Source organism: Oncorhynchus mykiss, chromosome 1 (genome assembly GCF_057628025.1).
Source record: "Oncorhynchus mykiss isolate SJ-2025 chromosome 1, ASM5762802v1, whole genome shotgun sequence".
NCBI classification, from domain to species: domain Eukaryota; kingdom Metazoa; phylum Chordata; class Actinopteri; order Salmoniformes; family Salmonidae; genus Oncorhynchus; species Oncorhynchus mykiss.
Window position 1 is genome coordinate 65,975,561 of NC_143022.1, and position 26,652 is coordinate 66,002,212.

A 26,652-nucleotide genomic window follows, 5' to 3' on the forward strand; every position below is an offset into this window, starting at 1 on the left:
AAACCAGAATTTGAGTATAAAAGGCCAAAGGGTGTGGTGGATGCTTGGACAGAGAAGATTATGTAGCAAACTGTAATCATATCATTGTAGGACATTTTAAATGAGATCTCATGCCAAAACAAGTCAGAGTTTTGGAGCTGTTCCATTGAACATAGAAATTAAAGGCATTGCAAATACTGTGAACATTTTCTTGTGTTTTTCTATGAAATCATTGTGATGTGTGGATTCCCCCCCCCCTGTATCTGAAGCAACCAACATGTGACAATGCCAGAGAGAAAGATGGGACTCACCCTCCTTCACTCTCAGCCCCCTCCTCTGAGCTTTGGCCTTCAGCTCTGGCTACTCTCCTCCTGCGTGTGGGTATAGTGCGGTTTGGTGGGCCTGCCCTGATGCGAGCCACGCCCCCCTCGCCCCCGCGTCCTCTCAGCTCATCCCTCACGTGGTCCTGCAGCTTTGGGATGGCACTCTTCAGCGCCCGCACCTCATCTTTCAGCTCCGACACACACTGGATCAGGGCTCCGAGACGATCTAGAACCTCAGCCTGACCCAGCATTCCCCCCACCACCATACTGGCTCCAGCCGCCCGCTGGTCATTACTGCTGAGGTACTGCTCACTGTGTCCACTCTGTGGCATGGCCCTCCGGCTGTTGTACAATGCCACAGCACCCAGGCTGAGGCCAGCCGCTCCAGCCAACACACCCAGGACCAGAACCTTGTTGTCTGATGACTGGGCCATCGTGCCAACCTGGAGAGAAAGAGGAGGAATTAAAATGACGCATATTAATAATGAATTTGCTCTGTTGTGCAGTGACAACTTCTGATTTTAGGAATTGTTTACTTGAGTATCCTGCAGCAGAGAAAGTAGCGTTGCAAAAAGTTCATCAGAGTTGACTGAGCAAGGAGCTGAGTTGGTCAGCCCTTAGCTCTTGTTACTTGTAGAGTTTGACCTCTGATCTTAACCCAATCCGCACCTCCATTCTAATCATTAACACGTCCAATGTCCATTTCCCACCAGTCTACATGCCAACTGATTTGATAGTTCCTGTCACACGAGCAGCTAAATTCTCTGTGCCTATTAAATAATACAATTTAGGCCACTTGGCTAAGCTCTTAATGGTTTCCACAAACACTGGGAAAAGACCTGCTGATAAAGCCAACAGCTAAGAGGACCACAAGCCAATTAAGGACACTTAATCAACAGACAAATCAGGGCATTGTTTAGGACAGCATAGTAAAGTGATCGATTGGGTTAGCTGTCAAATGTGGAGAACCTCAGCTGAAAAGTCAAGCAAACTAGTTTGGGGTATAGAAATGTAGCAAAGCAAAAAGCCACTTAACTTCTGAAACCCACCAGCCAGTGACAGTTTGAGAAAGTGACCTAGTGACTAGTAGCAAGCTGTCAAGCTAAAGCTGGCAACGTCATGGGGAGGGATTAGTCACTCTTCTGTTGGGTCCTCCCATTCACCTCAGTGTTAGACTAGCTAGTTACGTTTGCACGAAGGGCTAACGTTAACAGGATTAGCTAGCTAGCTAACACTTGAATCAGTACCTGGGCTTGAAGAGACGAGATCTCATCTGACACCCAGGGATCCTTCAATTCAAAGTCCCATCAAACCAGCTCTGCAAGCGTTATGTCAAAATACGTTCGGTACTCACCAGAATATTGAGTTTTGCACAGCAACTATCGTCCTTACCGCCGTTCCGTGCGGAATGTACTTCGGAAGAAAAAAAAAGGTCTTAAATAAAAATTAAATCAATATCCATTCCGGATAGTGTACCTAGAGCCTTAGATTTGGCGCATGCGCACTTGGCCAAAAACAATCATTTTAATTTAGACCTTTTTTGGAAGTAACGGCAGTATTGACAATAGGAAAGTCTATTTTGTTGAGTACCGATCGTATTTTCACGTCAGAACGTTTGCAGAGCTGAATTTAAGGATCCTGGATCTCGTCTCCTCAAGCCTACTGGTTCAGCTAACACTCAAGCTAATCAGTTAGCGTAACAGAATGGCAAAGAAAGGGCATGTAATGGCATGGACAGAGCCATCGAGCTTGCGAACTAATGCCTGGCAATGGTGTTCACGATGTGTTGTTTACTATAACCACACAGAGAAAATAGATCGCTAGCTTAAGTAGCTTTAGCTCAACATAAAGCAGTGCATTTGAGTGTGGCACCCTTATATTATCGCATAGTTGTGGACTTGACTACAGTTAAATGTAAAACACTTTAATTAAGGTTCAATAAAATAATATTAATTCGACTCAAAAAAAAATGTAGAAATTGTAGCTGTCATTGACCTTACTGCGGAGAAGCGAGCAGTCTCTTTACACCTGTAGTTTGAGTATTATTTATGTGCAACAACCAAATATTCCGTCTTATCAGGAGAGGTTGATACACCATCGAAATGTTCCGACCTCAACCGCAATGACTGTGTCAGTTTACCGATCAAGGTAGGGTGATATGGTGATACTTTCTAACGCATCAAACCTGTCAAGTCCTTTGATGATTATGGCATTTGCAATGGAACAACCTGAAAACCGTACTACATGTGTTCCTCTACAACTCAGATAGAAGCGAGTAGCCACACCATTTTTATTATTGTTCACTCCCCATCACGGCCGATCGTGATACAGCCGGGGATAGAGGAATCGAACCAGGGTCTGTAGTGACGCCTTAGACCACTGTGCCAATTCTGTAAAAAAACACATTGATTGGGTAATCATTGGGATTAATAAGCTATCGCTGATATTAAATGTGTTTATATTTAGCTGTCTACTATATACATTTTCTGGATATTATTAACCCCAGATATCTCAAATAATTATTGTATCATGTCATTCAACCCACTGGACAGTGGGCACATATGCCAGTTCAACGTCTCGTTTTGATTGAGTTACTAACTAACGCGAATGAAACTTAAAATCAACCAAATATTTCCCCATCTCATTTGAATTTGGTTAAAAGTTTGTTGAAAAAATACTAAATTCCCCGACATTGATGACTTTTTGAAAATCCAATCCGTTTTCCACAGAACATCATCACTTCATTATTTTTGTCGAAATGATGTGGAAACCTTGATTCAAACCGTTTTTGCTCAGTGGGAAGGGTACATGTGGCGTTTAAACTAACAATACTATTGTAGTCTTTGATCCTACAATGATGGACTACTGCGTTTCCAAAACAGTTCAGAGGTTGAGGTTTAAAGATCTGCTGGAAAACAGAGACTGTCATAATAGATTTGAGCAAAAGACTAATCCAGCGGCTCAACTGAATGGCCAAAGTACACTCCAACAACAACAACCCCCATGTACCTCTGTGTTAACTAGGTGAATACCAGACTGCACCCTGAGAACAGTCAATGAGATCAGTCTCTGAATCCATTGACAAATCCGTGTCATATTATCCTAATGAAAATAGCATTTTTACAGAATAAAGTTAATTCAGAATATAGGTTCAAGGAAGCCTACAGCTGAAATTCCAGAATCACAAAAATCAGTCCCCATTAGGCCATGCATTTTTTATGTTATTGATCAACTTGGAAAACACCCCTTATTCATTTAAAAGGGATAAGAAGATGAATACATTGCAAAAAAAACAATGGCAACTCACCTCCAAAAGGGATTTTTGTCTCTCTGTGGGAGCTGTTCTCACACTGTGCCCAGGCAGAGTGTGTACGAGTGAGGATCACAAATGCACTTAATCTGATCAACTTTGAACCTGCAGTCAGTTCAAGCGGCGCTGTCCTCGTCAGCTTTTCCTTTCAGGGTTATAAAAGGGTGTTTAATTTGTACCTTATTTAACTAGGCAAGTCAAATTACGAACAAATTCTGACTTTCAATTAAGACCCCTGTTTTGTTCAGAACGACATATTTTTTTACCTTGTCAATTCGGGGATTCAATCTTGCAACCTTTCAATTACAAGTCCAACGCTCTAACCATTAGGCTACCTATGCGACGCCATGGTATCAAAATTGAAATGTTGATATTTCAAACAGATTCTGTAGGACCGTTCTTGGAATATTCTGCACTGTGAAACATCAGAAACAAGAGTGGTAGGATGAGATTGTAAAAAGTGTAGTATTTAAAAATGATATATATATATATATATATATATATATATATATATTTGTTTATTTATTTATTTTTGGTGCAAAACAGCCCACACAATTGTTCTTTGTCTGTCACAACATCACTTCAGTTTGCTTATCTCCTGGATAATCTGCCCACCATATTTACATCTCACCTGCACCACAGTAATGCTGCTACAGGGCTCAAAGTACTCATTGGAAGATTTCAATCAAGCCCCTTTAAAATTGTATTTACATAATACATACTGCCTGTCTCAATTTGATGAGACAGGCAGTATGTATTAAATTATTTTTGTATAATTTGAATAACATGGATTTCATAACCATAACCTTCAAAGATAATGTGCTTTGTTTAATTAACCAACCCCAAATTATTGTGGAGGTTGTGTGATTCTACAGATGTGGTGCAAATTGCAATCCCACCCCAACAAAAACTTTATGTTATACCCTTCCCCAGTTATATGTCTATTTTAAAAAACAGTTAAGTCTCTTAACTTAGGACATGTATTTACATGCTAGGTTCTAATTCAATCCAAGGCAATAACAAATATATATTTTAATTAATATAGTACAAAATCATTGTTTATACATCTATTTCTATTGATTGGTGAGTGTCCCAAACCCCATAAAAATTAAAAATAAAGCAATTAATGATTTTTGAAGAAAATATAAAATGCAATATTATCTCAATAGATCATCTTGAGATGTTCTGTAATTACATTCAAAGATTCTGATCTATTTAGTAGTTTTATTTATCTTTCAAACTTCTTTCTCCAAAAAATGCTGTCCCACCTTTTGATGTCATTACCGAAACACACACATTAAAAGACTATAGAATGAATGTGCCACACCCTTACACCCTGCCACACCCTTAAAATGTCACCAGGTAATGGGATTGCACCCCTTTCCAGCATGGCCACATGGTGAGAAGGCTGTCTGCATACATTTTGGAGACAATTAGTGAACAATTTGGTAAATCTTCATATATTTTTAAGAACTGTCACTACTGAACATTTAATTTATCAAGAAATATGTAAAGTACGTTGTCAGGACTAAAATATATGTTTTCTGGGATGTACAGTGCCTTGCAAAAGTATTCATCCCCTCTGAATTTTTTCCTATTTTGTTGCATTACACCCTGTAATTTAAGTATATTTTTATTTGGATTTCATGTAATGGACATACATGAAATTGGTGAAGTGAAAAAATAAATAAAAAACTTGTTTCAATTTTTTATTTTTTTTATTAAAATATGGAAAAGTGGTGTGTGCATATGTATTCACCCCATTTGCTATGAAGCCCCTAAATAAGATCTGGTGCAACCAATTACTTTCAGAAGTCACATAATTAGTTAAATAATGTCCCCCTGTGTGCAATCTAAGTGTCACAGGATCTGTCACATGATCTCAGTATATATATACACCTGTTCTGAAAGGCTCCAGGGTCTGCAACACCACTAAGCAAGGGACACCACCAGGCAAGTGGCACCATGAAGACCAAGGAACTCTCCAAACAGGTCAGGGACAAAGTTGTGTAGAAGTACAGATCAGGGTTGAGTTATGAAAAAATATCAGAAACTTTGAACATTCTACGGAGCACCATTAAATCCATTATTTAAAAAATGGAAAGAATATGCACCACAACAAACCTGCCAAGAGAGGGCCGTCTACCAAAACTCACAGACCAGGCAAAGAGGACATTAATCAGAGAGGCAACAAAGAGACCAAAGATAACCCTGAAGGAGCTGCGAAGCTCCACAGCGGAGATTGGAATATCTGTCCATAGGACCACTTTAAGCCGTACGCACCACAGAGCTGGGCTTTATGGAAGAGTGGCCAGAAAAAAAGCCATTGCTTAAAGAAAAAAAAATAAGCAAACCCATTTGGTGTTCGCCAAAAGGCATGTGGAGACTCCCCAAACAAATGGAAGAAGGTACTCTTGTCAGATGAAACTACAATTTAGCTTTTTGGCCATCAAGAAAAACGCTATGTCTGGCGCAAACCCAACACCTCTCATCACCCCGAGAACAATATGGTGGCAGCACCATACTGTGGGGATGTTTTTCATCAGCAGGGAATGGGAAACTGGTCAGAATTGAAGGAATGATGGATGGTGCTAAATACAGGGAAACTCTTGAAGGAAACCTGTTTCAGTATTCCGGAGATTTGAGACTGGGACAGAGGTTCACCTTCCAGCAGGACAATGACCCTAAGCATACTGCTAAAGGAACACTTGAGTGGTTTATGGGGAAACATTTAAATGTCTTGGAATGACCTAGTCAAAGCCCAGACCTCAATCCAATTGAGAATCTGTGGTATGTCTTAAAGATTGCTGTACAACAGTGGAATCCATCCAACTTGAAGGATCTGGAGGAGCCTTGAAGAATGGGCAAAAATCCCAGTGGCTAGATGTGCCAAGTTTATAGAGACATACCCCAAGAGAATGCAGCTGTAATTGCTGCAAAAGGTGACTCTACAAACTATTGACTTTGTATAGTGAATAGTTATGCATGCTGAAAGTGGAAGGAATATTGTGTAAATCAAATGATGCAAACCCCCCCAAAAAATCTATTTTAATTCCACGATTTAATGCAACAAAATAGGAAAAATGCCAAGGGAGTGAATACTTTCACAAGCCACTGTACATTTGTCCAAATTAAAGAGATCCAGTCATGTGTTAGCTATGGGGATTCTTTTAAAGTCAAAATTGTCAAAATTGTCCAAACCAAAACGGTCACAACGGAAACAATTGACAGCATAGAGATAGATATATAGTGGCCTCATCTTTGTATCTGTGCCATTATGGCATCTGTAACAGCTCGGCAGCACCATTGAGGCTATCTCCATTTAAAAGTTGCATGCGCCTTGCTCTACCAACTGAGCTTATCATGTGGGTAGCGGGCAAGTGCACACTTCAGGAAAAAGTGTAGATATTGAGATGCATAGCCAGCAGGAGGCTCAAACCCTTCAAGAACCCAATCCATTTGGCCATAACATAGACGTGTATAATGTCCTGGACTGTAACGTACTGTGTGCTACTGAACTATACTCCTACAATACTATGCGTTTATTGATCAGGTACACAGATTAGCATATGTTATTGCAGGTACAGCGAAAATGCTTTGGTTTGTAGTTCCAAAAGTGCCTTAATATGTAGCAATACAAACAAAACACACATATTCCAAAAAGAAAGAAATCCCCACCCAGTTGACTACTTTTAAATGGTGGAAGCCCTCAATGGCAATGTCTATACTAAAAATGAGTTATCCATCTAGAGTCCTCCATTTATCTCTGTGATTGATAACGAAACACCTGTTATTTTGTCAAAATAAAATAGGTAATGTGATAATTTAAAGATCAAACAACATAATTCATTAGATGCATAAGTAAATCAGTCAACAAGTTCCAGAATCATACAATCAACATTGAACATTCTACATAGAACAATAGAGATGAACAACGTAGTAAAAACATGGATTTTTAACACTTTTTAAATATATAATTTGGTATGCAAATACAATTTCTACAAGTATTCTGTAATAGAAGGTTAATCAAAATGATCACTACTGTGTATGGTTCATTGCATTGGTTCATTGCATTGAAATACTGAAATACCTCATTTACATACAGTACCAGTCAAAAGTTTGTACACATCTACTCATTCAAGGGTTTTTCTTTATTTGAACTATTGAGGCTTTGATCAAAAGTGTGCACTAGTGGCACCTGCTGGTAAAAATAATTTAGAGCATTATTATTAGCAGTATTATTGTTGATGTCCCACACTCCATAGCGCATGCGCAGCATAGCTTTTTTGTCTTACACCAAACCAATACCTAACCAATCAGGTGGTTGTTTGACGAAACAAAGCTTCAGACATCATTTATCACGTGCTTCTGATAAAATGATACAGGCATCAGCACACTGCTTCAGAGTACACTGCTTAGCGATTTCGACGCACGCCTCGGAGCTCAGGTATCAAATGTAACATCACTAGTAGATCTCCGAGAATTGTGATGAGGAATATATCTGGGGAAGGGTATAAAGCTGGCCTTCTGACCAAATTGAGCAACCGGGCAAGAAGAACCATGGTCAGGGAGGTGACCAAGAATCCAATGACCATTCTGACAGAACTACAGACTTCCTTGGCTGAGATGGGAGAACCTGCCAAAAGGACAATGATCTCTACAGCACTTCAACAATCTTGGCTTTATTTGAGAGTGGTTAGATGGAAGTCGCCCCTGAGAAAAAGGCACAACAGCACGCCAGGAGTTTGCAAAAAGGCATGTGAAAGACTCTGAGATTGTAAGTCAACAGATTCTGTGATCTGATGAGACAATAATTGAATTATTTGGCCTGAATGCAAAGCGCTATGTTTGGAGAAAACCAGGCACAGCTCATCACCCGTTTAACACCATCCCTACCATAAAGCGTGGTGGTGGCAGTATCATGCTAGGGGGATGCTTTTAAAAGGCATGGATTGGGAGACTGGTAAGTATAGAGGAAACAATACATGGACCCAAATACAGGAAAATCCATGAGGAGAACCTACTTCAGAGTGCAAACAACCTTAGACTGGGGCGAAGATTTGCATTCCAAAAATGACCCCAAGCATACAGCCAACAATGCTGGAATGGCTTCCGAACAAGAATGTGAAAGTCCTTGAGTGGCCCAGCCAAAGCCCAGACTTGAATCCCATTGAAAATCTGTGGAAAGACTTGAAGATTGCTGTTCAACGCTGCTCCCCAAATCCAGATGTTGCAAAGCTGATACAGACATACCCAAGATGACTCAAAGCTGTAATTGCTGCCAAACATGCTTCTACAAAGTATTGACTCATGGTGTGTGTTTTTTCTAAGGGTAGTGAGGAAAAAAAATGGATTTAATCCATTTTGAATTCAGGCTGTAACACAACAAAATGTGGAATAGGTCAAGGGGTATGATCATTTTCTGAAGGCACTGAACTTCTGTCTACCTGATATACGTTGGACGTGTGCTGAAAGTTTTGGGAAAATAGAAAACAAATTACATTTTTTTTACACGCAATGCAGTCGGGGGTACGCCAAATACACATGTGATTCACATTTATGCATATTCTTCACCTTTTCAAACAGTTTTTTAAAGGTAAGGTTAAGCTGGACATCAATGGAATGAGCGTGAGCATGCTTTCTCCCAAACACAGAGAGGGGGAAATATAGATCATAAAATGCCTGGAGTATTACATCACCTGCCTGGCACATCCTTATGGCTAAATTAATACCTCCAGTACATGGCAGGCAAGTGATGCTGAAGTGATTGGTCAACTGAGGTAACCCACCTAATGTAAGTTGGTGAAACCCCAATATGTGATTCTGAGGCGGGATTTTCAACCCAAAAGTTTGTGGTCTCTCACCAGGCGACTGATAGCAATGGCTGAATTCATCCTCTTACATGTATATCGTTTGACAACAGTTATGAGCCTATTTCTGTGCATGAGGCAAATCCGACTGCTTTCTCTCCCCCTCAGTGGCATGAGGCCTTGGCCAGCTGCCTGCCGTGGATGGATAATAGATGTCTGTTGACGATGGCCCCTTATCTGCAGACTTTGACCCGATAGGGATGAGGCCACGGCTGGATGCCTCTCTTCTTATCGGTCCATCTGCGTCTGTGGGGCAAGTCCAAGGCCAGGCTTTTTTTTTTTTTACGCCATGCCTCTGAGTTTCAGGTGGGGGGTTTTGTTCCCTCAGGCTGGAAGAAATCAGGCTGTGGGCCTGGAACAAAACTCTAGTGCAGTGGTTCCCTAACTTTTTATAGTCCCGTACCCCTTGAAACATTCAACCTCCAGCTCCATACCCCCTCTAGCACCAGGGTCAGCGCACTCTCAAACGCAGTTTTTTTTGGCATCATTGTAAGCCTGCCACACACACACTATACGATAGATACATTTATTAAACATAATATTGAGTGTGAGATTTTGTCACAACCCGGCTTGTGGGAAGTAACAAAGAGCTCTTATAGGACCAGGGCACAAATAAAAATAATCAATAATTTTGCTCTTTATTTAGCCATCTTACATATAAAACCGTATTTGTTTCATTGAAAATTGTGACTAACTCACCACAGGTTAATGGGAAGGGTGTGCTTGAAAGGATGCACATAACTCTACAGTGTTGGGTTGTATTGGAGAGAGTCTCAGTCTTAAATCAATTTTCCCACACACAGTCTGTGCCTGTATTTAGTTTTCATGCTAGTGAGGGCCGAGAATCCACTCTCAAATAGGTATGTGGTTGCAAAGGGCATCTGTGTCTTAACAAACTCGATGATCTTAGCCTTACTTTAAAGCTGCATGTTGTATTTTAAATGTCATATACAGTATGTATCTAAGCAGCAGAAACATTAACTTTAGCACAAAGGCAGAGGAGGTGACCGTTTTAGCATTACATTGACATTTGATGGTCTCTTGACTGATGGATCTGTGATATCTTTTTTTTTTTTTTTTTTACAGATGTAGGAACTTCATTTGATTACTCTTTTGTTGCTGAGAATTGTCCTGCAGGGCATGAAATGCAAACTTGTAGCATATAATAGGTTTAAAAAGGCTTCTAAAGTTTGAAATTTCCACTTTAAAATGACAAACTTGATTTTCCCTAATGAATAATGTCTCAAACCCGACAAAAAATGTCCATTAATTAATGAAAATAATCTGGGTTTGGCGTATGCAAAGATCTTACCTATGGCAAAATCCTTTGTTTGCCATCATATTTATTCACATAGATGTAGGAGTTCACACAGAGCACAGGGGGTCCAATGTCTATGATCTTGTTTTAACTGCCACACCAGACACTACAGTAGATTTGCCTTGCCCCTGACCAATGACTGCATAAATTAGGGGCCCTGATTGTTTATTTGCCATCTCTCCATTACCGGGGCACATCATGCGTGTAATCCCGACCCTCTCGCCCACTGCACAGCTTGGGACAGCTTGGCGTGGCAGGTCGCCCAATGCCACCCCTGCCTATGTTATGACGTGATTTGTCAGACTTTTTCAGCCCCCGTGTGTCACAGGGCTGCATGTTGTATTACTCAAGCATCAACCTATTGAACACTGTTAGCTTCTACATGAAAATGTGTTATTAAATATTAGTGTGTATGTCACAACTACATGTCAATCAAACTATAGACCATCGAGCTGTGTCAATAACATAGGTCCAACATGATGAAGCAGAAATGGCACGTTAAAATAGCATGTTGTCAGAGTCGTGTGTATAGGTGGCAGGGAAGTCAGGCGCAGGAGAGTCAAACAGAGTGTAAAATGGAGTCTTTTAATGAATGTCCACGTAACATGCTCCATAACACTAATGAAATGAAATGAATATAAACAAACATGGGTACGAGGACTCGTCACGCACCTATACAATAAACACAACTGACAATAAACAATCTCTGACAAAGACATGAGGGGAAACAGAGGGTTAAATACACAACAGGTAATGAATGGGATTGAAAACAGGTGTGTGGGAAGACGAGACAAAACCAATGGAGAATGAAAAATGGATCAATGATGGCTAGAAGACCGGTGACGTCGACCGCCGAGCACCGCCCGAACAAGGAGAGGCAATGACTTTGGCAGAAGTTGTGACACATGTTTGGCAGTAAATTCCTCTGACAGCTCCTGACAAGTGTTTGATTGATACTGTGTCTCTGGAGTGTCCTGAGAAAGCGAATTCAATGCTGTGACTAAAGACAACACTGCCCCTCAGTGTCTATGGCTGCATGTGGCATTGCATCTATGTATCTGTCTCATGCACGCACGCACGCACGCACACACACACACACACACACACACACAGATACACGTACACAGAAAGCTTTATTTTTCCACTACCTTAAATGTCTGCCAGTGCCAATCTCCCGTTTTTTCTTGGCAGACAGTTACTGTTAACACGTGACACGCGGAGATGCAACGAAAAGGAAAACGGGTTGACTTGTTATCAGGCAGATGGTGCGGCTGACCAAGAAGTAGAGTTTATACACTGTCTACTCTTATCACACTACATGCCAATGTCTACAGACAATGTCATTGTGAATCGCTGAGGTGGCTATTTCAGCGGCAGCTGCTGAAGGTTATGTATTGTAACTTCACTGGGCACACGTTTGTCGTCTATTGGTATTAGTAGCAATGCGTTTAATTGAGGTACCGAATGAACGGTGGTTAATGTAGGGCAGCCAGATGGCATCAGAGTCCTCACCGTGACTTGTACATGCGAGTGGCCTTACGCTGACATAGACAAGGGACTGAATCCTGTTGGCAGCAGGCCTTTAGGGGAATGAGGAGTCTTATATTTCCCTTTTCTCCAATGGGTCAGGGACGGTGGCCTTGCATTTCTCTTGCAGCATTGAACATCAATTACGTATGCCACACTTTTGATTTTGTGAGCTCCCCATGACTGTCTCTCTCGCTCTGTCTCTCTGTCTGTCTCTGTGTGTGTAAATCACACACACATGGATATACACACAGAGAGAGAAGCAGCAGCACTTGGTTGTGGTAATTTGTGCAGGTTTGCATTGTTTTTTAAGAGATTTTAAACACAATAAGAGATTTTCTTTAACATAATCTTCCATGCTAACACATTGCTAGCCATACACATTCCTAGCCATACAACGGAAAGCATGTGTTTCATACTGGCTCTTTGGACCAGCCAGAGATGGCTCTGTAATTCATTTCTAAACGAATATGGACTTTACACCCAGAGCATGCACAGACCAGCTGGCTGATGTGTTTACGGACATATTCAATCTCTCCCTATCCCAGTCTGCTGTCCCCACATGCTTCAAGATGACCACCATTGTTCCTGTACCCAAGAAGGCAAAGATAACTGAACTAAATGATTATCATAGCACTCACTTCTGTCATCATGAAGCTCTTTGAGAGGCTAGTCAAGGATCCTATCACCTCCACCTTACCTGACACCCTAGACCCACTCCAATTTGCATACCGTCCCAAGAGGTCCACTGCACACTGTCTTATCCCATCTGGACAAGAGGAATACCTATGTAAGAATGCTGTTCATTGACTATAGCTCAGCATTCAACACCATAGTACCCTCCAAGCTCATCATTAAGCTTGAGGCCCTGGGTCTCAACCCCGCCCTGTGCAATTGGGTCCTGGACTTCCTGACGGGACACCTCCAGGTGGTGAAGGTAGGAAACAACATCTCCACTCCACTGATCCTCAATACTGGGGCCCCACAAGGATACGTGCTCAGCCCCCTCCTGTGCTCCCTGATCACCCATGACTGCGTGGCCATGCATGCCTCCAACTCAATCATCAAGTTTGCAGACGACACAACAGTAGTAGGCCTGATTACAAACAATAACGAGACAGCCTACATGGAGGAGGTGAGGGCCCTGGCAGAGTGGGGCCAGGACAATAACCTCTCACTCAATGTCAACAAAACAAAGGACATGATCGTCGACTTCAGGAAACAGCAGAGGGAGCACCCCCCTATCCACACCGATGGGACAGTAGTGGAGAAGGTGGAACATTTTAAGTTCCTCAGCATACACATCACAAACAAACTGAAATGGTCCACCCACACAGACAGTGTTGTGAAGAAGGTCCAACAGCACCTCTTCAACCTCAGGAGGCTGAAGACATTTGGCTTGTCACCTAAAACCCTCACAAACCTTTACAGACGCACAAATGAGAGCATCCTGTCGGGCTGTATCACCGCCTGGTACGACAACTGCACCGCCCACAACCGCAAGGCCCTCCAGAGGGTGATGCAGTCTGCACAACGCATCACGAGGGAAAACTACCTGCCCTCCAGAACATCAAGGACAACATCCACCCAAGCCACTGCCTATTTATCCCGCTACCATCCAGATGGTGAGGTCAGTACAGGTGCATTAAAGCTGGGACCGAGAGACAGAAGCTATTGTTCAATCTCAAGGCCATCACTAACACTGTGAGGCTGCTGCCTACATACAGACTTGAAATCATTGGCCACTTTAATAAATGGATCACTAGTCACTTCAGTAATGCCCCTTTAATAATGTTTACATATCTTGCATTACTCATCTCATACAGTGGCAAGAAAAAGTATTTGAACCCTTTGAAATTACCTGGATTTCTGCATAAATCAGTCCTAAAATTTGATCTGATTGTCATCTTAGTCAAAACAATGGAAAAACAACAGTGTGCTTAAACTAATAACAGATCATTTATTGTATTTTTCTTGTCTATATTGAATACATCATTTAAACATTCACAGTGTAGGTTGTAAAAAGTATGTGAACCTCTAGGCTATTGAGTCCAATCAATGAGAAAAGATTGGAGATGTTGATTAGAGCTGCCCTGCCCTATAAAAACACTCACAAAATTTGAGTTTGCTATTCACAAGAAGCATTGCCTGATGTGAACCATGCCTCGAACAAAGATCTCAGAAGACCTCAGATTAAGAATTGTTGACTTGCATAAAGCTGGAAAGGGTTACAAAACTCTCTAACAGTCTTGATGTTCATCAGTCCACGGTTAGACAAATTGTCTATAAATGGAGAAAGTTCAGCACTGTTGCTACTCTCCCTAGGAGTGGCCGTCCTGCAAAGATGACTGCAAGAGCACAGTGCAGAATGCTCAATGAGGTTAAGAAGATTAAGAATAATCCTAGAGTGTCAGCTAAAGACTTACAGAAATCTCTGGAACATGCTAACATCTCTGTTGACGAGTCTACGATACGTAAAACACTAAACAAGTATGGTGTTCATGGGAGGACACCACGGAAGAAGCCACTGCTGTCCAAAAAAAACATTGCTGAACATCTGAATTTTGCAAAAGAGCACTTCTGGCAAAGTATTCTGTGGACAAATTAAACTGAAGTTGAGTTGTTTGGAAGGAACACACAACACTATGTGTGGAGAAAAAAAGGCACAGCACACCAACATCAAAACCTCATCAAAACTGTAAAGTATGGTGGAGGGAGCATCATGGTTTGGGGCTGCTTTGCTGCCTCAGGGCCAGGATATCTTGCTACTATTGACGGAAAAATGAATTCCCAAGTTTATCAAGACATTTTGCAGGAGAAGATAAGGCTATCTGTCTGCCAATTGAAGCTCAACAGAAGTTGGGTGATGCAACAGGACAACGACCCAAAACACAGAAGTAAATCAACAACAGAATGGCTTCAACAGAGGAAAATACGCCTTCCGGAGTGGCCCAGTCAGAGTCCTGACCTCAACCCGATTTAAAATGCTGTGGCATAACCTCGAAAGCGGTTCACACCAGACATCCTAAGAATATTGCTGAACTGAAACAGTTTTGTAAAGATGAATGTTCCAAAATTCCTCCTGACTGTTGTGCAAGTCTGATCCGCAACTACAGAAAATGTTTGGTTGAGGTTATTGCTGCCAAAGGAGTGTCAGCTAGTTTTTAAATCCAAGGGTTCACACACTTTTCCACCTTGCACTGTGAATGTTTACGCGGTGTGTTCAATAAAGACATGAAAACGTGTAATTGTTTGTGTGTTATTAGTTGAAGCGGACTGTGTTCGTTTGTTGTTGTGACTTAGATGAAGATCAGATTCAATTTTATGACCTATTTATGCAGAAATCCAGGTAATTCCAAAGGGTTCACATAATTTTTCTTGCCACTGTATGTATATACTGTATTTTATACCATCTATTGCATCTTGCCTATGCCGCTCTGTCATTGCTCATCCATATATTTATATGTATATATTCTTATTCCATTCCTTTACTTAGATTTGTGTCTATTAGGTAGTTGTTGGAATTGTTAGATTTCATGTTAGATATTGCTGCACTGTCGGAACTAGAAGCACAAGCATTTCGCTGCACTCAAAATAACATCTGCTAACCATGTGTATGTGACCAATACAATTTGATTAGACTTTTCAGCATTTTGCTAAACAATACATCTTTAAATTGCATTATCTTATAAACCATGACTACCGAATATTTTTGGGGTCTTTTTTATTTCTAAAATAATTTCTGTCGGAATAATCTACTCACAATTCCTCAGAAATATTTATAGTCTACATTATTTTAGCCAAAGTTTTTTTCTTTACCTACTGTACACTCACGAAACGTAAGTGACAAGTCAAGTTGACAAGGGGTGCTTTTCGTTGTCGTCCAAACTTTACCACCAGGTGGCGCCTACAGAACTGACTTGCGAAAGCTCACCTGCCTGGGACCACTGTTGCAGAGTGCATGTCTTTCAAAACATCATAATTTTGTGATCACCATTTCTCAGATCAGCCCCTAATTTGACACCGTTACGCTATGTCTGGGTGCAAGGTAAGACAACAATTATGGTATTCTGATATTACACACAAAGCAGATAGGCAACTTGTTAGGTTTCTACATATCCTTCTTAGCATCTCTGTATTGTCTCATGTTGGTCCAAAATGAGAAATATCTGTCTGCCTGTGTGGATTAAGAAGACCTGAGTCATCTGATCTCAGAGGGTTGTTATGTCTCCATTCATCAGGTAGATAGGACTAAATGAGACATTACCGAACAGCAGGGTCATATTCATTTGGCAACAAACAGAAGAAAACAAACTGAAACGGGGAGGGACTACCTACACCTGTCCAATTACAAATGCTCTTCCATTTTCTGTTGCACGACACTTTGAAACATTTTGCTATGGTGCGCCCTAATGAATACGACCCAGACAAAGCCTTGCCTGAATGAAGCAGAAGGGGCTGTCATAAACACTAGAGCAGCTTTGCGTCAGCATAACTCGTTAACTGCTGTGGAACACCTGCAGTCCAAGGTGAAGTCATGTCTTCCCGCAACCCAAACTGCTCCACGTAGCGTTGTGAAGACATGTAAAATATAAGAAGAAGAATGACTTGAGCTAATTGTCTTTGACACTAAGCAAAACATCTTCCAAATAACATTTTTTTCAGCTTGAAGTGTCAACGGCTAAAAGTGTCCCGATGCCTACACACATAACATAATTTAGTGTACCCATGTGAATTGAGAAAATAATGTTCTTTCCGCAAATTATTTATAGTAATTCTGTTACATCTAGTTCATGTTTTTCTCTCACTCGCTCTCTTTCTGTGGTTGCTGACTAGAACTACCACAGTGGCAGCGTGGCCCAGGATAGCAGAAGGTGGGGAAGGGCTGTAATACTTGCATGTGGGCCACCGACTTGGTTCTCTTTAGTGTTTCTCAACCATACTCTGGCCAGTGGAATGGAGGCTGCTGCTTCCTCATGCATGCCAGTGGTCAGTGCCCTGCCTACACACCCTCTGCTATTTCTGTCTCTTCCTCTCTCTCCAAGTTCAGCTGCACTCGCTCCACACAGATAAAGAACTGGTAAGACATTTCATGGACCTTAATGTTCCTGATAACACAGTCACAAAGTGATTTAAGACTACTCTGCCCAATAAGCCTTCAGGAAGAACAGAGCAGAGAGCCACATCATTTCAAAGAAATGTAAAGCATTCTTTTTGTTTAAACGTGGAAGTGGCTCATTGAATCAAACCAAATGGAACATATTAATTCACAATCAGGCAAAGAGAGCAGATTGTTAAGTGGTTGAACTTTGCACAGAGCAGTATTGTTTGAACTGAGAGAACATTTGTATAATACTCAAGCATTCCTGAGTGAGTTAAATGTGTTGTATGGTTCGGAAGAGAAGGGCGAGAACATTAGAGTGAATTTTTCTGCCTCACGTCCACTCAGATAAACTCCAGACTTCCAATGACGCACATACACAGACACACAAGATTTACAGGCACGCATCTACAGTATGTACACACTTTGAAACACACACATACATACACACACCCACAGTCACTGGTACCCTGTGTATATAGCCTAGTTATCTTTATTCATTATGTTCTTTTTCTATAATTTCTTTATTTTTCTCTCCATTGTTGGGGGGGGGGGGGGCGTAGGTAAGTACTTCACTATTCGTCTACATCTGTTGTTTACTAGGCATGTGCCAAATGAGATTTGATTATGATTTGATTTAAAAGTCCCCCCCACCTTTAAAACACCTTAATAACACACACACACACATTCTCACAGTCTTGAAATGAAACTCTCTCTCTATAAAATACATTTCCAGAGATCCCTTTCTTTGTGTCAGTGGTGACGGTGTTGACTGACAGCATCTCTTGGATCCAGAGTTCCAGATAACCAGGTCCAGATGGAGCAGGTCGGATGTGTCTGCCCCACTGATTTACTCCCGGGCCTTGGACAGGGCAGGGCGAGGGGACTAGACCGGCACCCATAGCGCCACACCCCAACCCCCCCAGCCCAGGGCAAATCCAAACCACATGGGAGAGGTTTAGATGTCCTTTTGATCTGTCCTGTGGGAGAATCAGGATATCCCATCTAGCGGCTCCCTTCCTGCCTGGGCTGTGGCAGATTCTATGAACAGTCAGCTTATGAGGTTGTGATAGTTTACACTGTAATAAACCCATAATGGGACTTCCAGACATGATCTGTTTATAATAAGACAGATGGAAACTGAGTCATGGATGACTGGGCATTTTATAAGGCATCTCTACATATGGACTGTAGCTGACTGACTAACAAAGTATCCAGATGGTAGCTGAATGACATACACAATATATACAAAAGTATGAGGACACCCCTTCAAATGAGTGGATTCGGCTATTTCTGCCACACCCGTTGTTGGCAGGTGTATAAAAATTGAGCACACCAGCCATGCAATCTCCATAGTCAAACACTGGCAGTAGAATGGCCTGTACTGAAGGGCTCAGTGACTTTCAACCTGACATGGTCATAGGATTCCACCTTTCCAACAAGTCAGTTGTTCAAAAGCTGTTGTTGTAAAGTATTGAACGTCTAGGAGCAACAACGGCTCAGCCACAAAGTGTTAGGCCACACAAGTTTACAGAACGGGGCCGCCGAGTGCTGAAATGCGTAGCGCGTAAAAATCGTCTGTCCTCGATTGCAACACTCACTACCGAGTTAGAAACTGCCTCTGGAAACAATGTCAGCACAAGAACTGTTCCCCGGGAGCTTTGTGAAATGGGTTTCCATGGCTGAGCAGCCGCACACAAGCCTAAGATCACCATGCGCAATGCGAAGCGCTGGCTGGAGTGGTGTAAAGCTCGCCGCCATTGGACTCTGGAGCAGTGGAAACGCGTTCTCTGGAGTAATGAATTATGCTTCACAATCTGTCAGTCCGACGGACCAATCTGGGTTTGGCAGATGCCAGGAAAACGCAACCTGCCCCAATGCATAGTGCCAACTGTAAAGTTTGGTGGAGGAGGAATAATGGTCTGGGGATGTTTTTCATGGTTCGGGCTAGGCCCCTTAGTTCCATTGAAGGGAAATCTTAATGCTACAGCATATAATGACATTCTAGACGATTCTGTGCTCCCAACTTTGCCCCAACAGTTTCAGCATGTGCATAAAGCGAGGTCCATAATGGTTTGTCGATATCGGTGTGGAAGAACTTCACTGGCCTGCAAAGAGCCCTGACCTCAACCCCATCAAACACCTTTGTTCCACACTGACTAGGCCTAATCGCCCAGCATCGGTCCCCATCGCTCTAATGCTCTTGTGGCTGAATGGAAGCAAGTCCCCGCAGCAATGTTCCAACATCTAGTGGAAAGCCTTCCCAGAAGAGTGTAGGCTGTTAAATAATGCCCATGATTTTGGAATGAGAAGTTCAACGAGCAGGTGTCCACATACTTTTGTGTAAATGGGTGTGTGAATACTGTAGAATAAACCTGTGGTTCTCAACTGGTTTTTCCTCGGGACCCCAATTGAACCAGGTTGTCTCAGTTGCGATCCAAATTCGGATCGCAATTTTTTTATTGTTGACAAAGTGCAGTCTGTAAAACGTTTTTAATGCTACATTGATAATATGACATGTACCAATTATGTGACAAGGGAACAACAGTCTCACCTTTTTCATTGTCAATCATTAAATTTTGCCCATTTTCTTGGTGAAGAATGTCATGCTCATAAATCAACAAAATCCACTAAATAGCGCTCCTAATAACTGTATACTGAAAATACTGTGATTGAAGAAAAATAGTTAATAGATGAAATAATTAAATATATACTGTACAGTACCAGTCAAAGGTTTTAGAACACCTACTCATTCAAGGGTTTTTCTTTATTTGACTATTTTCTACATTGTAGAAGACATAGTGAAGACATAAACACTATGAAATAACACATATGGAATCATGTAGTAACCAAAAAAGTGTTAAACAAATCAAAATATATTTTTATTTGAGATTCTTCTAATAGCCACCCTTTGCCTTGACAGCTTTGCACACTCTTGGCATTCTCTCAATCAGCTTCACCTGGAATGCTTTTCTAGTCTTGAAGGAGTTTCCACAAATGCTGAGCCCTTATGGGCTGCTTTTCATTCATTTTGTGGTCCAACTCATCCCCAACCATCTCCATTTGGTTGAGGTCGGGGTACTGTGGAGGCCTGGTCATCTGATGCAGCACACCATCACTCTCCTTCTTGGTAAAATAGCCCTTACACAGCCTGGAGGTGTATTGGGTCATTATCCTGTTGAAAAACAAACGATAGTCCCACTAAGCCCAAACCAGATGGGATGGAGTATCGCTGCAGAATGCTGTGGTAGCCATGCTGGTTAAATGTGCCTTGAATTCTAAATAAATCACAGACAATGTCACCAGGAAAGCACCCCCACACCATAACACCTCCTCCTCCATGCTTCACGGTGGGAAATACACGTGCGGAGATCCTCCGTTCACCAACACTACATTTCACAAAGACACAGTAGTTGGAACCAAAAATCTCCAGGTTGGACTTCAGACCAAAGGACAAATATCCATCGGTCTAATGTCCATTGCCCTTGTTTCTTGGCCAAAGCAAGTCTCTTCTTCTTATTGGTGTTCTTTAGTAGTGGTTTCTTTGCAGCAATTCAAACAAATGCTATAATTTAATTGCTATATTGTAATTACTTCGCCACCATGGCCTATTTATTACCTTACCTCCCTTATCCTACGTCATTTGCACACACTGTATAAAGACTTTGTTCTGCTGTCTTATTGACTGTAAGTTTGTTTATTCCATGTGTAACTCTGTGCTGTTGTTTGTGTCGAACTGCTTTGCTTTATCTTGGCCAGGTCGCAGTTGTAAAGGAGAACTTGTTCTCAACTAGCCTACCTGGTTAAATAAAGGTGAAATAAAGGCCTGATTCACACAGTCTCCTCTGAACAGTTGATTTTGAGATGTGTCTGTTACTTGAACTCTGTGAAGCATTTATTTGATCTAATGAACGTATCCTCTGCAGCATAGGTAACTCTGGGTCTTCCATTGCAGTGGTGGTCCTCACGAGAGCCAGTTTCATCATAGTGCTTGATGGTTTTTGCGACTGCACTTGAAGAAACTTTCAAAGTTCTTGAAATGTTCTGTATTGACTGACCTTCATGTCTTAAAGTAATGATGGACTGTTGTTTCTCTTTGCTTATTTGAGCTGTTCTTGCCATAATATGGACTTTTACCAAACAGGGCTATCTTCTGTATACCCCCCTACCTTGTCACAACAAAACTGATTGGCTCAAACCCATTAACCTGGGGTGGCAGGGTAGCCTAGTGGTTAGAGCATTGAACTAGTAACTGCAAGTTTGTAAGTTCAAATCCCCAAGCTAACAAGGTACATATCAGTTGTTCTGAACAGGCAGTTAACCACTGTTCCTAGGCTGTCATTAAGAATTTGTTCTTAACTGACTTGCCTGGTTAAATAAAGGTAAAACATTCATTAAGAACGAAAGAAATTCCACAAAATAACTTTTAAGAAAGCACACCTGTTAATTGAAATGCATTCCAGGTGACTACCTCATGAAGCTGGTTGAGCGGATGCTTGATGACAAAGCTGTCATGAAGGCAAAGGGTGGATATTTGAAGAATCTAAAATCTAAAATATATTTTGTTTACTACATGATTCCATATGTGTTCTTTTATAGTTTTGATGTCTAAACTATTATTCTGCAATTTCCAAAATAGTAATCATAAAGAAAAACCCTTGAATTAGTATTTTTTTTTAAAATAAGAACAAATTCTTATTTACAATGAAGGCCTACACCAGCCGAACCCAGATGACGCTGGGCCAATTGTGCACCGACCTATGGGACTCACAATCACGGCCGGTTGTAATACAGCCTGGATTCAAACCAGGGTGTCTGTATTGACACCTCTAGCACTGAGATGCAGTGCCTTAGACCGTTATGCCACTCGGGAGTAGGTCTTCAAAATCTTTTGACCGGTAGAGTAGATGTATATGATTGGATTAGATTTGGTCCGGACCAGACCAAATCTGAACCAATCATAGACATCTGTGTTTGGGCCAAATATGGGCCGGTCCGGACTGAATCAAGTCCTGCCCGGACCAAAAAAAAGACGTAGCTGTCGGAAAATGCTTAGTGGGTTACCTGTCTAACACATAACATCAGTTCGCTTGCACTGAGGTGTAAGAATTGGCTAAATATGAGGTGTGTCTTTAAAAACAAACGCAAAAGTGACAATTGCATGGACCACTAATGGGAAGTTTTAAGACCCACAAAACACAGATCTTAACGATAACGCAGTTGATAAGGGCTTGGATTTTGAGAGCGGAAGCGCAGCCTATCCAGCCGTGACGCACAGTACCCATGAACAAGAGATCATGGAGGTGAATCCCGTATTTAGAAAGATTGGGTTCCCACCATTTCCTTTAACTTGATAAAAAGAAACAAGTATAACCTACCTTCCCCTTAATCTCATAGTTGTATATTTTTTTCCTGATCACAGCCAATTAGCATATGAATAAAGGGGTTTTAAATAGTCAACTGAGACTGCTTTGAAATTTTTTGAAGGTTTTGGCCCTCGTGCTTTTTCATTATTCACAATTCACATACCTGCATACTTCATTTCGTAGGCAAGTAGGATCTCCATCCCAATTTCATAGAGTGCCCCTCATCTGATTACCAAAGGCACGCTACTCCAAACCATTCAGTCCTGTAATGCCATATCAACAACAGATTTCTTTGGGAGAATCTACCTAGCACATAGGCAGCGATACAATTGACAGGAGCCTAGTATTTTGCAGAGATGTGTGAATGTTATGTGTAAAGATATTTAGGCCTACATGTGCACACAGTGCCATGGAACGAGAAAAGCGAGTATGAAATCATGCTTTTGACCCCATTTAGAAATGGGCCTATTCTTCTTGTTTTCCGTAATACCATGAAACGTGACACTTTTATAACCTAAACGTCAGTGCTTAAAACTTAAACGTTAGGTATTTAGATTTGCCAAGAAGTGTTCTCATCTTAAACACAGGATTTTAGAATGCAAGATTAAACATGATTAGTCCATTTTTCCAGTCAGTTTCCAACCAGGAGAACACCTATATCACCTAAGTGTTCAGATTTTGTGTTTACTTTTTTTGTGTTTTGTGTTTACTGTCTTGTACAGAGTGCATTTAGTCATTCGAAAAAGTATGTGACTTTCCATGCCTTTTATTCAAATCAATGTTAGGAATGTCGGACACCTGACCTACATTTCAGCACAACTGAACAGGACATTTGATTCCATAAATATTTTCAATTGCATTGTGTTGTTCCTCGACTGTGTTGAGTTCATTTCCATTTAACTCTCTGAGTGAAAAGGGAAGGGGCCATATTATCATATTTCCCAGCATGCTTTGTTGCAGGTTCATTTCTAGAATAGTTTGTTTTAATATCAGTTTCCTCATGCACATTGATTAATTCATTGAACTTATGCTATACAAAGATAAATAACTAAAATGTTTCTAAATGAATCCAATCTGTAAATGGTTGGATCAGGGGAGAATAACTGCCCCCTCGCAGTAAGGATTTCATGTTCAAGGCCAACTGTGCTACTTCAGACAATTGTTTCCAGAAAACAAGATCCCCCATTATAGTCAATTGGAGTATGGTGATCTTCGTGGAGATATAATTTTTTCCCAAAAAAGTAATCGTATACCAATACTTGCTTTTATTTCACCAAATGTATGTACTGTATGTCCTTCAACCGATTACTTTAAAATCACACACAGACTGAGTTTGAGGCTAATTTAGTTGCTACCGGCAGCAAATTCTGACGTCACAAGCCTGTGTATATTTTGCTCATTATGTGCGTCACACATACAATACAATTTACGTGAGCTTAGTTTTATTTTATTTTAAGGGAAGTGCGAGGCGTAAAGACATGTAGGCTAGGCTCGTTGAAGCCAATTACAACAATATTGACTGCCAACACTCCAAACATAGGCTATTGAGTAACCACTGGAGTTCTTCTTTTTTAAACTTTTGCTATTACTTGTTACTGTAGTCTATGTTTTTTAACTAACTGTAGCATAGTCCGTGCCCCCTGTCGAATTCGAGTTGATGACAACGCAAAGACCGTCAATAACCTGCAGAGGTTGAGACAAACACATGCAGTACTAAGCCATGGAATGCGTTCGTTGATTGACCAGTAACATGTTTATTCATCAAAAACCCAGCTCTTTCGCGCCACCGCAAAATATTGCACTTCTAATTCCAGCTGTGAAAATAGCCAAAAAATATTTTGGTCACACCCCCTGACCTATAGCACTGCCGCCAGCACTTAGATTTACCAGCACTTACAATTACCATTCCTTTAGGTTTCTTAAAATAGAGCCCCGTATGTCTGTTTTCATGTTATTCAACACATCTGTCATACCGCTGATTACATTTGCCCTCAAGAGAATACTTGACCTCTGTCCATTTGGACAGTTATGCCTTTTGATTCGTATTGATGGTTCACTACTTAGAGCTGTCTTCTCTTGGTAGGATATGCACAACATGGGAACTTGTTGATAAACTGCATGAATGTTCTTGAGCACATTCCTTACCTGTGCCCAAAGGAGTGATTTTGAACCATTAAGTTAACTGGGATTGTTTGTCACTGGGCCTAGTGTACTAAAACAAACTATAAAAGTGCAATCCCTCACCCAACCCCATCATAAATACCACAAAACCACAGTTAACTAAGGCCCGTATTTATAAAAAGTCTCAAAGAAAGAGTTCTGATCTAGAACCAGGTCCCCCCCCGTCCATATGATCTTATTCATTATGATTTAAAAGGTTAAACTGATTCTAGATCAGACTTCTTACTCTGATATGCTTTATGAATGCAGGTCCAGGGCTTTCATAAAGAGATGGTGTAAGCCTGATAATGGGATGCTTGGATGAACCATTGGATCTTGGGTTGAATAATCAAATGGTCTTTATTCTAATAATATAACTCAATGAACAGTTATAATATTGTAAGTCAGATAGTGAAGGTAAGAATGTATTTGTCTCTCAATTATAAGACAGACTTGCTATCAATGCCCCCTTTCATGCCCTGCATTGATAACCTACGCTAATGCCCCTACCCAGTGGGCACACACTCGTTTAATCAAACATTGTTTCCATGTGAACCGACATGGAATAGACGTTGAATTGACGTCTTTGCCCAGTGGGTACCCATCAAATCCCCTTACTTGTGCATGATCAGTTCATTTGTATACCCTCTCAGTGCTCCTGTCTTTTGCACACACTCAGTTTCACCACACGTGCTCATTGTCTCTGTTCTTCTGCACACCCTCACTGGCTCTGAATACAATAAAAGGCTGAAGTATCTGTGGCGTGCACCTAGTAAACCCCGCTCAGATTGCCTCTGACACATACTGGAGTTTGAGGGAAAATACATTTACACTTCTGTCCCAGTCACTATTGAGTGATAATGACATGCTTTGTGAATAATGTACGATCGTACATTTTTTTTTTAATAGTTCTTGCCTATCAGCTTATACTAAATTTGAAAGATAATGTTGGTCTGTTCGTTCCACGGGTCAGGACAGAAATAACACCACTACAGCCGTAAACTGAAAGTATCTATTGTCTATTTAGGTAAAGTCTGTTCTATAGGTCATGTGGTCCTTTTGAGTGTTCTTGGGTGCACTAGACAAGTTAGGGCAGGTACAACCCCTCCCCCCCCATCCAAAATATCTCACTTTGTTTTTTTGTACAGGTCCTTTTTCATGCATCTACATGTACATGGTAGATTACCAGCCCTGGGAAGTGAACACCCAGCGTCTCACAGCAGCCTGCTGGAGATGAATATAGGAGATAGAATGCAACAGTAATGGATGGCTGCATGCTGAGTCATGTTTAGTAGGGGGCTCCCGAGTGGCGTAGTGATCTAAGGCATTGCATCTCAGTGCTAGAGGCGTCAGTACAGACGTTGGTTCAATTCTAGGCTGTATCACAACCGGCCATGACTGGGAGTCCCATAGGGCGGCGCACAATTGGCTCAGTGTTGTCTGGGTTAGGGTTTGGCCGGGGTAGGCCGTCATTGACTTGCCTAGTTCAATAAAAAAAAATAAAAAAATACAATTAGTAGTCTATATAAATGAGTGAATATGAGTGAATATCACATAAATTAGTGAATATCACAGAAACCTAATGAGGGGAGGATGGCTCATAATAATGTCTGGAATGGAGTTCCAGCTGTTATTATAATGTTCTCCCAAATTAAGGTGCCACCAGCCACCTGTGGAGAATATTGCCTATTCCCCAAT

The 26,652-nt window shown here is 41.3% G+C and overlaps 1 protein-coding gene across 9 annotated transcripts in view; it reads right to left on the reverse strand.

The window, feature by feature from the left end:
* The window catches only part of LOC110526605 (regulator of microtubule dynamics protein 2), a 71,445-nt gene extending 67,508 nt beyond the window's left edge, over positions 1 to 3,937 (reverse strand). For 2 of the 9 annotated variants that reach the window (XM_021607715.3, XM_090236961.1), the window contains exons 1-2: positions 3,610 to 3,937; positions 291 to 745 (exon numbers count right to left, since the gene is read on the reverse strand). In XM_021607715.3, the coding sequence (XP_021463390.1) occupies positions 291 to 736 (446 nt within the window). In that variant the 5' untranslated portion in view covers positions 737 to 745; positions 3,610 to 3,937. Of the gene's footprint in view, positions 1 to 290; positions 746 to 838; positions 2,433 to 3,609 lie in introns of those variants that run through there. The other 7 variants (XM_021607723.3, XM_090236963.1, XM_021607750.3 and 4 more) reach the window with 5 other exon arrangements.
* Between the last annotated feature and the right edge of the window lie 22,715 nt (positions 3,938 to 26,652).